The sequence below is a fragment of the Notechis scutatus genome, chromosome 9 (genome assembly GCF_049901735.1).
Source record: "Notechis scutatus isolate UNSWTSFEM ecotype Mainland chromosome 9, rNotScu1.2, whole genome shotgun sequence".
Taxonomy (NCBI): domain Eukaryota; kingdom Metazoa; phylum Chordata; class Lepidosauria; order Squamata; family Elapidae; genus Notechis; species Notechis scutatus.
In genome coordinates, this window is record NC_142017.1 from 624716 (window position 1) to 638491 (window position 13776).

A 13776-nucleotide genomic window follows, 5' to 3' on the forward strand; every position below is an offset into this window, starting at 1 on the left:
GGTTCCTCCGTCAGCAGCTTCCCTTCCAGAAAGTCTTGGCTCTGCGCGATCAGCTCTCCCACAAAGCAGCGGAGATGGCAAAGGCAGCAAGGCTCCCCCAGCTCCCAGGAGGACTCGGCTGCGACTGGATTCCAGGGATCCCAAAGCACCGGCCTCTTGGCGGTTCTTCTCGTTGGCTTCTGCAGGTCGCCTTTGTTGTTCAGCCTGCGCAGCTCAGGATCCCTCCAGCTTCTTTCTTGGGAAGTGTTGTGTGCATGTCAAAGTCCCCCTGCTTCCCTTCCTAATGCTATAATGGCTGAATTTGTCCCTGCCTCCAAAATTGATTAGCAAAACTTAAGGGCAAAGAAAGAACTCTTTCTTTCCCTCCTTTTAGAGGAACAGACACGGCTCCTCCTTTAGCAGAAGGGTGGGGGTGGGGGGTGACCCACATGATAACAAGTCAGGCGGGCGAGCCCTTTGAGCGGTAGGGAGATATTATGAAACGGTCCGGATGAACCGCGGCCTTCATAAACACCGATGAGGGGCAGCCGTTCTCGAAGGGGAAGCTCCAGAAAACCAGGAAGGAGAGGGTGGTCCCCTGGGCTTGCAAGGGGGAGCGGAGGAGCCTGGGTCACAGATGGCCGCAGAGAGGGGCAGCTTGGCCAGACTGCTACGGCATCAGGGCCAGCCATATCTGACCTGCTGTTCTTTGAATGACCCTCAGCTAGATTTCTTTCAGCGAGGTTCCCGTTACGGCCAGGATACCCTTAAGTAGCAGACTGCGCCCTCCTCCTCCTCCTCCTCCACCACTTCAGCATCTTCTCCTGCAGAACTTCTTGCGCTGTCTACATAACACACCGTCTGTCGAGAGCTTGGCCTTTGTTAAAAGCTTCCCGTGGTTGTGGCCAAGGCTCTCTGCCCTCCGAAATAACGGCCATACTCTTCTGCAATCTACTTCCAGGCCCAAGTTGCTGAGCTTATTATTATGACAAGTCCCTCTATTGGCAGCTCATGTTTTTCTGAGGTGGGGTCTGCAGAGACGCATCGGGACCATCTTTCTGACTGCCCACATGGACATAGGCACCATCATCTCAGATCATGCCAGCTGGCCTGGATCCCTAGGGCCCCGATCGGTCCAAAGGGAGGCCTCTGGTGGGGACACCTGCACAGGGGCAGACTGCCTAGCCCACTGGGGGAAGGGAGGGGGAGGGGTCAGGCTTAACAAGACCACCCTCTTCATTGAGACCAAGAAACACAATCCGGAAGCGGCAGAATCACAAAAACCGCATCCCTGGGCCGGGGCTACGGAAAGTCGGGGAGAGATTCATGGATGGACCAAGGAGCACGCGTGGCCTTCCTTGCACTTAACATATGACAGGCGGAGCAGGGAAGGAGCAGCAGGCTAAAGGTCAGTTGCTCCAGGTAGTGGTCTTTGGCCTGAGCTCAGCAGTGGGCAGCTGGCCTTCGAAAGGGAAGGCACCAAAAGAGCTCTGAAGCGCTGCGTTTGGGCCAAAGGCAACCCTTCCTGGAGCAACTGAAGAGGAAAAACCCTCCGTCACTTTACAGTGGAAGTGGCAATTTGGCTCCCCCCCCCCCACTTTTTAAATAAATGTTTTTTTAAAAAAAACAAAAACAAAAAATTGGCTTCCGAGCACAACCAGAGGCCGCCTCGTCCTCCCTGGCCTGCTCCATTTCTCTGGCTCTGCGGCAGAACAGGGCCTGGCTTGGCCGTCAGAGGGGCAGGCAAGTTAAGCAGAGCCCCCGGGGTCCGTGGGTTGCGCTGGCCCGGGAGCTCCAGGAAATGGGCCTGTGCCCAGCTCAGGAGCAGCTGCCACCTTCCTATCCTGGCAGCTGCCTTCCCCGCGTCGCAGGCTGTCTGGGCTGCCCGGTTTATAAACAACGCTGCAGATGGGCGCCTGATGTATGCGTGTGTGTGTGTGTGTGTGTGTGTGTGTGTGAAGGATGGAAACATGCCTGCGTACATATTGTGGGGCCACACTGGAGGCTGAACAGATCTCAAGCATTTGAAAAAAAGGGGGAGGGGCTCTTCCAGGACACCCCCCCCCCCAGTGCAGAACCACAGCATGCCGAGGAGCCCAGCCCTCCCTCCCTCCCTCTCGCAAAGGGTCTCTGCCAAATATCAAGACTGAGAGGTTCAACCATAGTTGCGTCAAGAGTATTTTAAAAAAAAAAAAACATTTTCCTAACTTTTATTAATTAAAAAGTGAAGTTTCCCTTCCAAAATGCTGTCCCGTGCTAGTGCCCCCTTCCTGATGGGGAAGACGGAGAGGTGCGTGCAGAGGTGAAGAACAGAGGCTGCTCCAGGTGCTTCTACCTGCTTATTGTGTGTGTGGGGGGGGGAGGGAGGGGCGCCAGGATTCAGTCCCAGTCTCCCCCATCGCCCTCGGGGTTGTCATCTTGGGGGGGTTCTTGGAACTGGATGTTGGCCAGCATGTCCCGCATGGCCGCCATCAGCCGGTTCACTCCCTGGTTGAGGTTCTGCCCGGCACCCGGCTCGGCTTCTCCTCCGGCGCGAATGTCCCCCTGGGATGGGGCAGAGGAGAGGGAGACACCCAGGCAGGTCAGTCCTCCGGAAGCCCCTCTCCCCGCCCCCGATGGCTGCCTTGGGCTTATCCAAGTGGCTTCCGTGGCCGCTCATCCCACGGGGGACCAGAAGCAGAACCAGAGCAGACCATCTGGGCCCAGAAAGGAACCCCCAGGCGGCATGGCTCACCCAACCCCTGGCCCAAATACCCGGCCAGAGCACCGCAGCTGCTCTAGACCCATCCCGACCTCCCCGCCTTTGCTGCCCTTCACCCCACACCCTGCCCCCCCCCGCCCCCCGCAGCCATGCTCTGGACACACCTGCCGCCGCCTCAAACAGGGCCCCTTACCTGCAGGTTGAAGTTTGGCAGCAGGGAGCGAAAGAAGAGGGATAAAGTGCTTTCGTTGGCTGGATGAGCCGCCCTGGGAAGACAAGAGGGTGCAGGTGCCTGAGTGGCTGGGGGGGGGGGAGGAGGGGGGCTCTTCCCTGGGGGCCTCGGGGAGCCTCTCGGCTTCAGCTCAGGCTGGCTGGGACGGCCACACGCACCACACGGCCGAGAGTGGGGAAATACCTTTCGGGCCTCGAGTAGGAAGCCATCGAGTCCAGGGGTGGCAGAGGGTCGAACCCCATGATGGGCTGGGCGGTCACTTCCTTGAGAGAGGAAGAGAAGAGGTCAGCGGTCAACGTGGCCACCATTGTCCAGCCCTCGGCTGCTGAGTGGCTGAATGAAGCATCTCTTCCGCCCCCGAGGGAGACTTTGGGCTTACGGTGCGAAGGGGAAGACCAAAGGGGAGCCAGCCACGCCAGCCACGCGGACGGGGTGGCCGGCTTCCAGGGAAGAGAGAGAGACAGGCCAGAGGAGGAGCAGTTGCAGCCCTGGGTCCCTCACCGGAGGCAAGGCGGCCGTGGCTTCCCTGATCTCCGAGAGGATCACGTGGCGGTAGACGTTCCGGGGCGCGTTTTGGTATCTTGCCTTTCGCCTACAGAGACAGAGAGCGGAAGAGAGAGAGAGGGAGGGAGGGAGGATGCCAACGGCTTCCTCTCACCCACCGCTTGCTCTCCCAGGGACACAGAAGCAAAACACCCCGGAGTTCTCCACCCTTTTTCTGCGCCGGCCGTGGGTCACGAACGCAGCCGAGGGCGGGGGAAGGGGCAGCGCTGCACGCACTGAGCAGGGGGCGGGGGAGGCAGCGGCCATCGCCCAACTCACTTTTGTTCTGCCTCCTCCAGGACGGGCTCCTTGGCATCCACCACCCGCAGCACCTGGTGGACGTTGGTCTCCAGCCAGGCCATGACGGCGGGATCCTTCCAGAGGGCGTGGCTCCTCCCCAGGTAGAGGGAGACCAGCTGGCTGAGCGCTGCAGGCACACTGGGGCGGGGGGAGGGGGCCTTTAAGGAAGCCGCCAGTCGCATCCTGGGGTCTGGGGGATGAGATGCTTTGGGGCAGCCGTTCCTGGAACCTTTCCACTCTGCTTTTCAGGCGATTCCCTTGCAGATTCCTCTCGAGGCCAAGGGGGGAGGCGGGGGCTCCGTGCGTCTGCTCCAGGCTCCATTTTTTTCCTTCCAGGGCCCCACGGAAGCCTTCTGGGAGCAAAAACGCCCCCCCAAGGAGGCTTCCCTGAGGCCCAGGAGGCCCAAAAATACGAGGGGGGCTTGCTGCAAAAAGAGAAGCCACGCCCACACCCATCTGGCCACGCCCACAGAACCGGTTGTTACAAAATTTGAATCCCTCCCCTGGGAGGAGGAGGTTCCACCGTCTTGAACCCCCAACCTCACCACCGTCATCCTCAGCGACCGTCAAGGAAGTTGCCTAAATTTGCTGCAGATATTAGGAGCCGCTTTTGCTTTCCGCCTGCCCCACCGGCAAGATTTCATTGATCCCCCTCTCCTTCTCCACCTCTGGCTTAAATGGCTTTGTGGCCACCCCCACTCGGGAGCTCCTGCCCCCCATCGCCCCCCGACACAGACACCCCTGTGGTCCTGCAAAGGGCCACCCTCCCCTTTACCTCAGCTGGGCTTCCAGTCCAAAGAAGGGATGGGAGGCCACCACGGGGTCAGGCTGCACGCTGCACCGGTCCAGGAGGGGCATCAGGGCTGGAAGTGGGGGGGAGGGGAGAGTCAGGGCCTTCCTTGGAGGGCAAAAGAGCTCAGGCCTCCTTCTCCAAGGTTGGGGGGAGGAAGAGGCTGCCCCAGTCCCTTGGTTCAGGGTGTGTGTGTGTTTGTGTGTAAAGAGGGATTGACCTTTGCTCATGTCTAAGATGTGACATTTGGCAGCTTTCCCTAATTGCAACTCCCCCCCTTGTCTCCCCTCCCCCCCCCAGGGGCCCCTCTTCCTCTCCACTGCCCGTGAGCTGGGCTGGCCGGGCCTCGGGGTCTCACTCACCACTGGGGAACATGATCAGGGCCTGCTGGATGAGGCCGTCCGCTTGCTCCCGGGCTCGGCTTTGCTCTGCTTCTGAGAGCTCGTCCTGCTGGCTCAGAAGGAAATAAGCCAGAGGGACGGAGAAGGCAAAATTGGGGAGCTGGCTCAGATTCCGATGACCCTAAGATTGGGGGGGAGGTGGGGAAGAGGAGACACAGGTGTGACCTGTTTGCAGAGGCAACTCCAGCGTTGTAGAAGAGAGACGGAGAAGAAGTGGGTGGGTGGGTGGGGGGCTGGAAGCAGGACGTGGGTCTTCAGGAAAGCCCCCCCAAACACCGGGGAAGCCTCCAAGCGCCTGCCTGGCGAACCCCCAGAAGGAGGGCAGCAGCGGCTGTCTTGAAGGGGCAGCAGGAGGACAGCAGCAGTTCCCATCTCCCAGGGACTCTGCAGGGGGGCCACCGCTGCTGGGGGAGCAGCTCGGATCCTGTCCAGGCAGACCTGGGAGCCCCCACGTGGCTGGAGCTTCTTGCCTCCCCCCCCCGGAACATTTCCAAAGAGGGCAGGCTGGCGTTAAAGTGACCTGGCAGGGTTAGAAACCGGAGAGGCACCGGAGCTGTTCCAGCCTTTTCTGGCTTCATTGTTTTGAAGCTCTCTAATTAAAGGGACAACTGACAGGAAGCAGGGCAGAAGAAGAGAGGGGCGCCCGAGGGCATCAGATGGCCGAAAGGGGATCAAGGGGGGGCAAGGGGGGGCACTGCCCCACTCCTTTGAGGGCTCTGCTCACCTCCCATTCCTGGAACAGGCGTGTGAGGAAGGTGTACTCCCTTGCTCGCAGCGACAGCAAATCCACCAGGAGCAGCATGCAGAGCGGGTCATTCTCCGGATCGAGGCTTTCCGGGGGAGGGGGGCAGATAAAGGGAACACGACTTTCAGGTCCGCTGTCCCAAGGGAAGCTTCGCTGGCCTTTGGCAGAGGGAGGACCAGCTGGCATCCCTGGGAACAGCAACCCCTCCCCCGCAGGCCACTAGCCCTTCTCCACCTGGTTTGGGGGAACCGGAAGAGGGCCCCCCCCCCCCGGCAGCCCTCACCTCAAGAGGAGTTTGCAGACCTCCAGGGCAGTCCGGGGACAGCCCCTCCTCTCCAGGAAGAGCAGGTGCTTGAAGAGGGCCAGCTGGAAGGCTCTGCGACGGAAGGCGGAAGGGAAGGGGCGTGATTCCAGGCACAGGAGGGGGGATCCAGCAGGGCCTCAAGGGGGCCCTGGCACCCAGCGGTCACCGGTCAAGAAGCAGACGCCTCCCTCCAAGTCCCCAGGGTGGGCACCCACCTGTTCTCCGGGTGGCGGTAGTCCAGCCTGCAGGTGCCGCTGGTGAGGCTGAAGACGGGGTGGAAGGCGCACTCCAGGGTGTAGAGGGCTCTCTCTGCAAAAGAGGCACGGTGGCCCAGGGCCGTTCCTCCCGACCCCGCACCCCAAACCCTCTCTTTCCATGGGCCACCCTTGCCCGGTTCTCACCAATCAGGTCTCTGGCCATCTCGTGGTCTTCCTGCATCCGGCACACGTCGCTGAGCTGCAGGAGTGAGTCCACGTGGTAAGGATTCATCTGGAGCAGCAGCTGAGAACAAAGCCGAAGAGCAGAGAAGGGCAAAGAAGCTAACCGGGGGGGGGGTTGCTGGGAGGGAATGGGGAAAAACGGGCCCCGTCGCACCACCCACCGAGCCCAAAGCAGCACTGGGGAGGGCTCCCAAATTCAACAGGCTCCAGAAGGAGGGGAAACCGGTTGCTTGCCTGCATCCCTGGCCCCTACCTGCCCCCCCCCCCATCAGGCCACCTGGGCTATTCCCTTGGGCTTCAGAGCCACCTTCCCTCTCTTCCTCTTCCCTTCTCTTGCTGCAACCTCCGCTCCAGGCTCAGATTTACGACGTCCACATTCAGTAAATTTAATGAAATAGGAACCATTCTTCAGAAGTCAAATATTCACCATTCAGACACGGGACTGATTTTCAGTGGCACCTCGTGTCCACTTGCCACTGAGATGGTGTTTTTCGCTGCTGCCATCAGTTATGCAAAGCACCCTGTGTACAGCTTCCTGTGCGTCACCTATCGTTGATCCAGGAAAAGCCAGCTCATTGCCTCAACGGACTGTGGCTGAAAAGCAGCTGTTGTATAAAGGCAGCCACGCTCCTTCCCGTTTTCCAAGAACTTACATTCCTGTTTGTCAGAGAACCCAAAGGTTCCTCAACTGTGCTGAATTCCCCCTTGAATTCCCCCTTGGGGAGCAAGTGAAGCGGGGGGAAGAGTCAGGAGTCATTCCTGGACAAAAGGCCTTTTATCTCCCCAGCCCTCCAATTTCAAAGAGACATATTTATCCTGGCTGGGAGGAAGGAAGGAAGCGGGGAGCACTCCAAACTCAATGTCTTGATTATCTGGCTAATATTAGGCTAAGAACAAGTTTGGCCTTTCCACACTTTGTATTTACCATCAAACTGTTCACCAGTTAACCCAGCTGGACCGGTTCCATAGAAGTCTCAAAGCAGAGCCTGTTCTCTGAGGCCCTGGGGCAACGAGAGACGCTCCTTTCCTCAAAGATGGCAAGGTTTAAATATAGCCCAAGTGTTGGCTTAGCTCTCGCTGCGCTGGACTCCCTTCAGCCCCGTCTGCAGCCTTTGTCTCTCTTCGGTGCTTGGAAGCCCAGGCAGGAGGGGTGGGGGGAGGCTGCAAATGCATGAGGACCAGGGGAGCCTCTTCTCTGCCCTACGCAAGCGGTGACTCTGCTCTGCTCTGGGCATCAGCAGAGGTCCGGCCTTTTCAGAGGGAGGGGCCAGGTGCCCGTCACAGGGGTGCACAGGGATGCCCCGAATGGGGAGATGGCGCTCGGAAGCGACAGGAACAGCAGGAGGAAAACCGTTTCGGCATCCAAAGCCCCCACAATAAAAAAAAGAACCACCATAGCAGGCAGAACCAGGCTTCAAGATCCTTTTATAAGGACACAACATAACTCCACACTGGTTAGAATCACAGGCACAGGCACGCCCCGGGAGGAAGGTTTAGCCAGAAGGCCACATCCCTCTTAAGTATAACGCTCTCTCAGAGGACGCAGCTCAGAGCGTTCTGGCTCTTGCCTCTCCTCGAAATCAGAATCAAGGGACCTTTGTGTGGCTGAGGGGCTTTGGCACTCTGCGGGTGGTCTCCATGCAGAGTGGGCTGGACGCAGCTGCGGCCCAAGGGGGTCAGTCGATACCTACAGCCTAGAGGGGCGGCCCAAGGGGAATGGACCTTTGGAGGGGGCATCAGCTGGGCATGGCTGGACAATACAAAATCCTGGGCAAGTCCAGAAGTCAAAGCTGGGATGGAACAAATTCCTGCAGCTGAATTCGTGACTTTGGGCGGCCCTGATGGAAAACTTACCACAAGATTGTTTGGGTCCATCGACTCCACGGCATCCAAGAATTTGAACTGCACCAGCTGGTACTCCCGGTTGTGCTCAAAGGCAAAGTGTTGCTCCCCATGCCTTGTTTCTAAAAGCACCATGGATATACCTGGAGAGATTTATGGGGGGTCAGCCTCAGTGGAATGATAATCCAGAAGCTAGTGAAGCGTCTGTCTCAGTTTCTCAACCTTGGCTACTTTAAGGTACGTGGACTTCAAGTCCCAGGATTCTCCAGCCAGAACGGAGAAGACACTCTACATGTCTTAAAGTGGCCACGGCTGAGAAACGCTGGCCTATCGTTTGGAGGGAAGCTAAACTCTGCTAAGCTTGGATTTTTTTCACCCCGCTTCGAGTTGGATGGCCTTGATTCCCCTCACTCCAAATGCACAAAGTTCCAGGCCGGAAGTTCCACTGCAGCCCTTACCCAGGTTCCCAAGCCTGGGAGTTCTCATCACGCAAGGCATGGACACCTCCAAGCTAGAGGAATCTGGGCGGTGATGTGAACGTTTCCACCTATTGTTTCAGGGTAAAGCAAGCCCTCTTCCTTTCTTCAGCCTTAAAACAAATCTGGAATTCTCCTGTGCAAAGTTGGAGAAGATCAGTATGAAGAGCCCAGAAGGCGGGCAGGTAAGGAAGTTGTGAGACAACAACTGGTGCCCTACCAGGCCTCTCCTTTCACTGGCATCGGAAGAGAAGTTGATGGCTTGTAACGCAGCCACAATATATTTGCCTGCTGCTCAGCTCCGCCACTCAGTGCCCAACATGCCATCAGAATAGACAGGAGCCTTTTCCCCGTCCCAAAGTCAGCCGAGGCGTCTCTGGGGGGAGAGGCTTTGGGGAGGCCTCTCACCTGTTTTGCTATGACGGGGCCAGGTGTCCTTGGGTGCTGTCAACCATGTGCTGCGTACATACTGGCGCTGCCTCTGCCTTGGCCTGGAAAGGAGGAGCACACTTTAAGGCGTGAATTCATACATCGGAGCCTCTGTCTATGTTCTGGTTGCCAAGCAGCTGCAACAAAGCCCACATGGGTGGTACGGTTGTGTTCAAAGCCCTATTGATGTATCCTGCCCTCTCCACCCCCTCCAGGCGATCATCGGTCGTTAAAATAAGCAGGGCCTTGTTTCGGAATGAGAGAATGTGGGCTTCCTTACTGGGAAAATGCAACTGCCTCTGTTCTCCAGTGGTGAAGTGAGCATCGTTACAACCCCACCTCCCGATGAGCGCAAAGATTAAACAGACGCAGCAGAAGAGGGAATAACCACATCTAACGTCAAGGCATGTGCTTGTCCTCACATGCACGCAACGCCTGTGAGAAAGGCAGATTCAAGTCTCTGTCTGGGTCCATCAAAGGAACTGGGACCAACTGACTTCTCCCCAGCAAAACCCCGGGGAACCCATAGCGGGGCGCCTGCCTCCTGGGGCAGGGCTGTGTGCCGGCCCTTCCTCGGGACAAGCAGTCAGCCGCCTGCAGTGGTAAAGGGTGGCCCAAGAATGGATCAAAGCCCCTCCTGGAGGGCCAGTCAAAACTCTCCACCCAGAAGGACCATGGTCCTGGGAGGGCTCAGAGAGGTCCCAAACTGATCCGTCCCTGGAGGAGGCTTATGGACCTAGAATCTACCATTTCCCTTCCTTCCGCCCGCAAAGACTCCCAGGCAGGGTGGGGGAATCCTAGCCCCAGGCAGAGTCTAGGAAAGGCCTTCTCACCACAATGTTTCCCCAGATTGTGACTGGTGTGGCCAGGTGTTTTGCTTTCCCACACAAACCGGAGGTTTCTATCTCACAACACTGGATCTCACCTCTGATCTCCCAGAACCGCCCGGGCTCCGAAGTATCTCTTCAGCTCCATCTCTGGATTCAGGCTCCTGGAAAGTTGGGAACACAAATCTTGCCTGTCATTTAATGCCTACATCCTATCTGATGCAGAGAACACACTGTGGCGTCCAAAATCTTTCTCACTTAAAGCCATCGAGATACAATGTGCTTTTATTTGCATGTAAGCAACAATTGTTTACTGGCTTCTCAGCCAAGTTTTGTCCTGTGCTGGACGGCCATGAGCAAAAGCAGAACCAGAGCTTCTACCCCCTTGGCCCCCTACATTGCAAAGACAAGGCAGAGGAAAAAGGTAAACACAGCAGAAATTACAGCCCGATGTTGGAATATGTTAAGATAAAGCCGCCTGGATCGCATTAGTATTCATTCTTCCTGGTAGGTCAGCGTGCCAGCCATACTGTCTCTGAGATATAGCCGGAGAATAGAGGAAATTTAGTTTACCAGGCCACAGATTCCGGACTGATTCTTTTCCTTATCACCACTCAGGCTCAATTCAGCTTCCTTTAAATGTTTTCTCACAGAGCCACTTTAAGAAGTTCCTATGTGCAAGGGGCATCTCATAGGTTTGATAGCAAATATAAGAAAATATCATCTATCAGCTGTTCCTCTTGAACTCTCCCTTAATTTAAGCTGTCTAGAGCCTCAGCACTGATGTATAACCTAAAATCGATCGTTTATCTACAGGGCTCTCCCACCACTGACGGACATTTGGTCTCTTACCTGTGTTCGATGTAAAGGAGAGGCCGATTATCGGTCGCCAGCCTGCTCTGGCTCTGGCATGGGGGCCCACTGGAACTCTCAATGCTCAGCAAAATGCTTTCAATATTTTCCACCTGGTCATCATCTCCAAGGAACTGTTGAAAAGCAACAACATGAGCAAAAGGGCTTCTCCCTTCTCAGATAAAATCCATGTAATGGGAAGTCTTAATGCTCTCTCGCAGGCAGCCTCATAGTGGTCCTTTAATACAATCAACACCTTCTGCAATCATAGAGGCCCCATCACTGAACATAGGACGGCCATTTATTTCTCCAGGATTGTCTGAGAATCTGCCCCAGAGGGGGGTCGAAGGCCTCCAGGGCCCCTTTCATCCCTTGGATTCTGGTCTTGCACAGCTTTTAGCCATCTTTGTTCCTTGAACTGCAAGCTCTTTCTAGTGACTAGTCAAGATTCTGTAGAGCTGTAGTTACAATTTTGTAAGGGAAGCATCATATTTTAATGTTTTAATCCCACATGAAGTCTCAAATTCCTGGCAGCAAAGGAAATAACCATGACTTTTTTCACATGCCTCAACTGGTTTAATTCATTCAGCACTTCCATACAAGTGCTTAATCCCCAAATCTAATTCGATTTACCAGAGCCTCGCCTGAAGGATTCTTCTTATTCTTTCTTTTCTTCTTTTTCTTTCGTGATTTGTTGTTTGCAGTAGACTTTTAAAAATAAAAATAAAAGGTTGAAAGATGAATATAATGAAGCATGACATGAAAAGTATGAATCTCAAACAAGTTATCTAACCCAAGAAAATGTCTAAGTTTCTTTTAGGAGCTATACTCACAAAAGATGTGCCAGCAGATAAAAATACAAATAGTAGCCAAACAATATTATAATCCATCAGGGTCAACACAGCAGAAATAGAGCCCTTCACACACCCAGGACCCCAGACCCAGGGGCACAGCAAGACCCTTTGAAAGGCTATTGGGGTTGGGGCTATTGTAAACTCAGGAGGCACTATGGAAGAAAAGGCAGGCCTCCTGCTCCCCACCATTCCTTAGCCGGCAGGACCAGGAGTTTACCCATCCTGCCAGACTGGACCAGATGGGTATAAACAACTGGGAATAGACAATCCTTCAGATAACCAAACCACAAAGGACTTTAATGGTGACAAACAGCATCTTGAATTGCACCTGGCTACCAATCTGGCCCCCAAAGCAAAGGTGTTACATTTGCCAAATTACTGATTGCAGTTTGTTACTTTTATTGTCATGAAGCTGTTGTTTTCCAAAGTTGGTTTTCATAACCTGTTCTACGTTGCTTTGTTTTTTGTTGATGATATAAAATTAGTTTTAAACAAAAATGGGCACCATTGTTTTCTACATTATACTTGCCATTTGGTCCAGCTGTTCCACCTCTCCCCCCTCCCCCCTCTTGTCACTCTCCGGCAGTTCAGGTTCAGCCTCTTCAGTTGTAGGGTTGCCTCCTTCCTGCAATCGGGAGTCATCAGTCTCCTCTTTAGATACCAGGTCCTCATCCAGTCCTTCGGTGTTTATCTGCACAGGTTAAAAGTTTCCCAGTCCACAAGCAAGTATATGGCATAACCATCATTTGGTTTTGCTTTCTCTCTCTTAACGTTACAAAGAAGAACCCCTTAAGAAGGGAGGCCAGTAGCAGGATCAGAGAGCACACAAGAGCGCCGTTTCTTTTCCACCAGCAGGTGGGGAGACACCCGCAATGGGCTGAAGCTGCTACCCAACCCCTTGAAAGGCACCGGGAGGCTTCAAACACTCTACAGAGCCCCCCCGGCCTGGGGACAGGCGCGATTCCGGGGCCAAGCCAGCCTCTCCGGGGGCGGTTCTCGCCCTTCGGATCGTATAAGCCCTGCTGGGAAGACCGGGGGGACGCCGCCCGGCTGCTGAGGGTCTCCGGCCGGGGCAGTGCCTCACCAGCTCAAAGGGGTTCGCCACCCGCTCCAAGGGCTCCCTCCGCGGGCCCCGCCGCCGCCGCCGCCTCCCGCCGCCGCACAGGGGCGGCAGCTGGTCCCCCGCGACCTCCTCGTCCTCGTCCTCGTCGCTGCCTCGCGCCTCCGGCTCCTCGCCTAGCAGCCCCTGGCCGCGCCACTCGCCCCGCAGCCGCCGCAGAGCCCGGTGAGACATCGCCCCCGCAGCAGCCGCTCCGGGAACGCCGTCGGTCCGGAAGCTGTTGGGACAACCCGAAGGAGAGCTGGGGCCCGTCTAGGCACCGGCCCGTCGCACTTCCGCTGCGCTGCTCACGCATGCGCGGCTCGTCGTGCCCGGCCGGCTGTGGCTCGTGGAGCGAGGGTGTCGCCGCCGGAGCCGCGCCTGGCCGTCCGGAGCGGGCGAAGGGGATGGCTGCGGGCAGGCGCTTCCTTCCCTTTGACCGTAAGCCTGAAGGCAGCTCTTCCCCCCTTGAAGAGCGGGTCCCGCCCCGGCTGCTCTCAGTGACTCCGTCGGTTAACAGGCGAGGAAGGTGCCCCCAACAACAACCCTGTGAGGTGGGTCTGGCTGCAAGAGGGGGACCCACCAGAGTCGCCCAGCCGGCTTTCGTGCCTAAGCACTTGGATCCCGCCCACCAGGCCTTAGGCGGCGGTGGGGTCGTGCAGTGGGCCCGGCCAGCCCCACCGTGGAACATCCTCCTGGGGATCAGCTCGGTCCTGACTCGGCTGGCTTTTGCCGGTGGGCTTGAGGATCCCAGGCGCGCGGTAGGAGGACCCGTTAAGTGGCTGTTCTATTTTGGTGGGTGTGGTTATCTCAGCCGTGGCTTTTAGGCCTCTCATGATGGTTTTATATTATTTATTTGTTTTTAAATTGCATTTTTAGGTGTTATATGTAGCTTTTGGTAAGCCTCTTATATGTGAGATGGGTGGAACTGGAATAAATAAGGCTGAATTAAATAATATTCT

The 13776-nt window shown here is 56.3% G+C and overlaps 1 protein-coding gene across 4 annotated transcripts; it reads right to left on the minus strand.

Moving 5' to 3' along the window:
* Nucleotides 1–2176: 2176 nt before the first annotated feature.
* Nucleotides 2177–13255, minus strand: TCF25 (TCF25 ribosome quality control complex subunit). 4 transcript variants are annotated; one of them, XM_087971345.1, is made up of 18 exons: nucleotides 12800–13255; nucleotides 12245–12406; nucleotides 11495–11569; nucleotides 10862–10995; nucleotides 10108–10173; nucleotides 9162–9244; nucleotides 8290–8420; nucleotides 6397–6496; nucleotides 6211–6304; nucleotides 5975–6067; nucleotides 5671–5776; nucleotides 4908–5067; nucleotides 4531–4618; nucleotides 3735–3893; nucleotides 3414–3504; nucleotides 3096–3175; nucleotides 2874–2946; nucleotides 2177–2523 (listed from the first exon to the last, which is right to left on the minus strand). In XM_087971345.1, the coding sequence occupies exons 1-18, from the start codon at nucleotides 13007–13009 to the stop codon at nucleotides 2359–2361; spliced, it is 2070 nt and encodes a 689-aa protein (XP_087827471.1). In that variant the 5' UTR covers nucleotides 13010–13255; the 3' UTR covers nucleotides 2177–2358. The 4 variants fall into 4 exon arrangements, with proteins under 4 accessions (XP_087827471.1, XP_087827473.1, XP_087827472.1 ...); XM_087971347.1 differs by having other exon boundaries at nucleotides 2177–2504; nucleotides 2873–2946; nucleotides 12800–13120; XM_087971346.1 differs by having other exon boundaries at nucleotides 2177–2493; nucleotides 2862–2946; nucleotides 12800–13120.
* Between the last annotated feature and the right edge of the window lie 521 nt (nucleotides 13256–13776).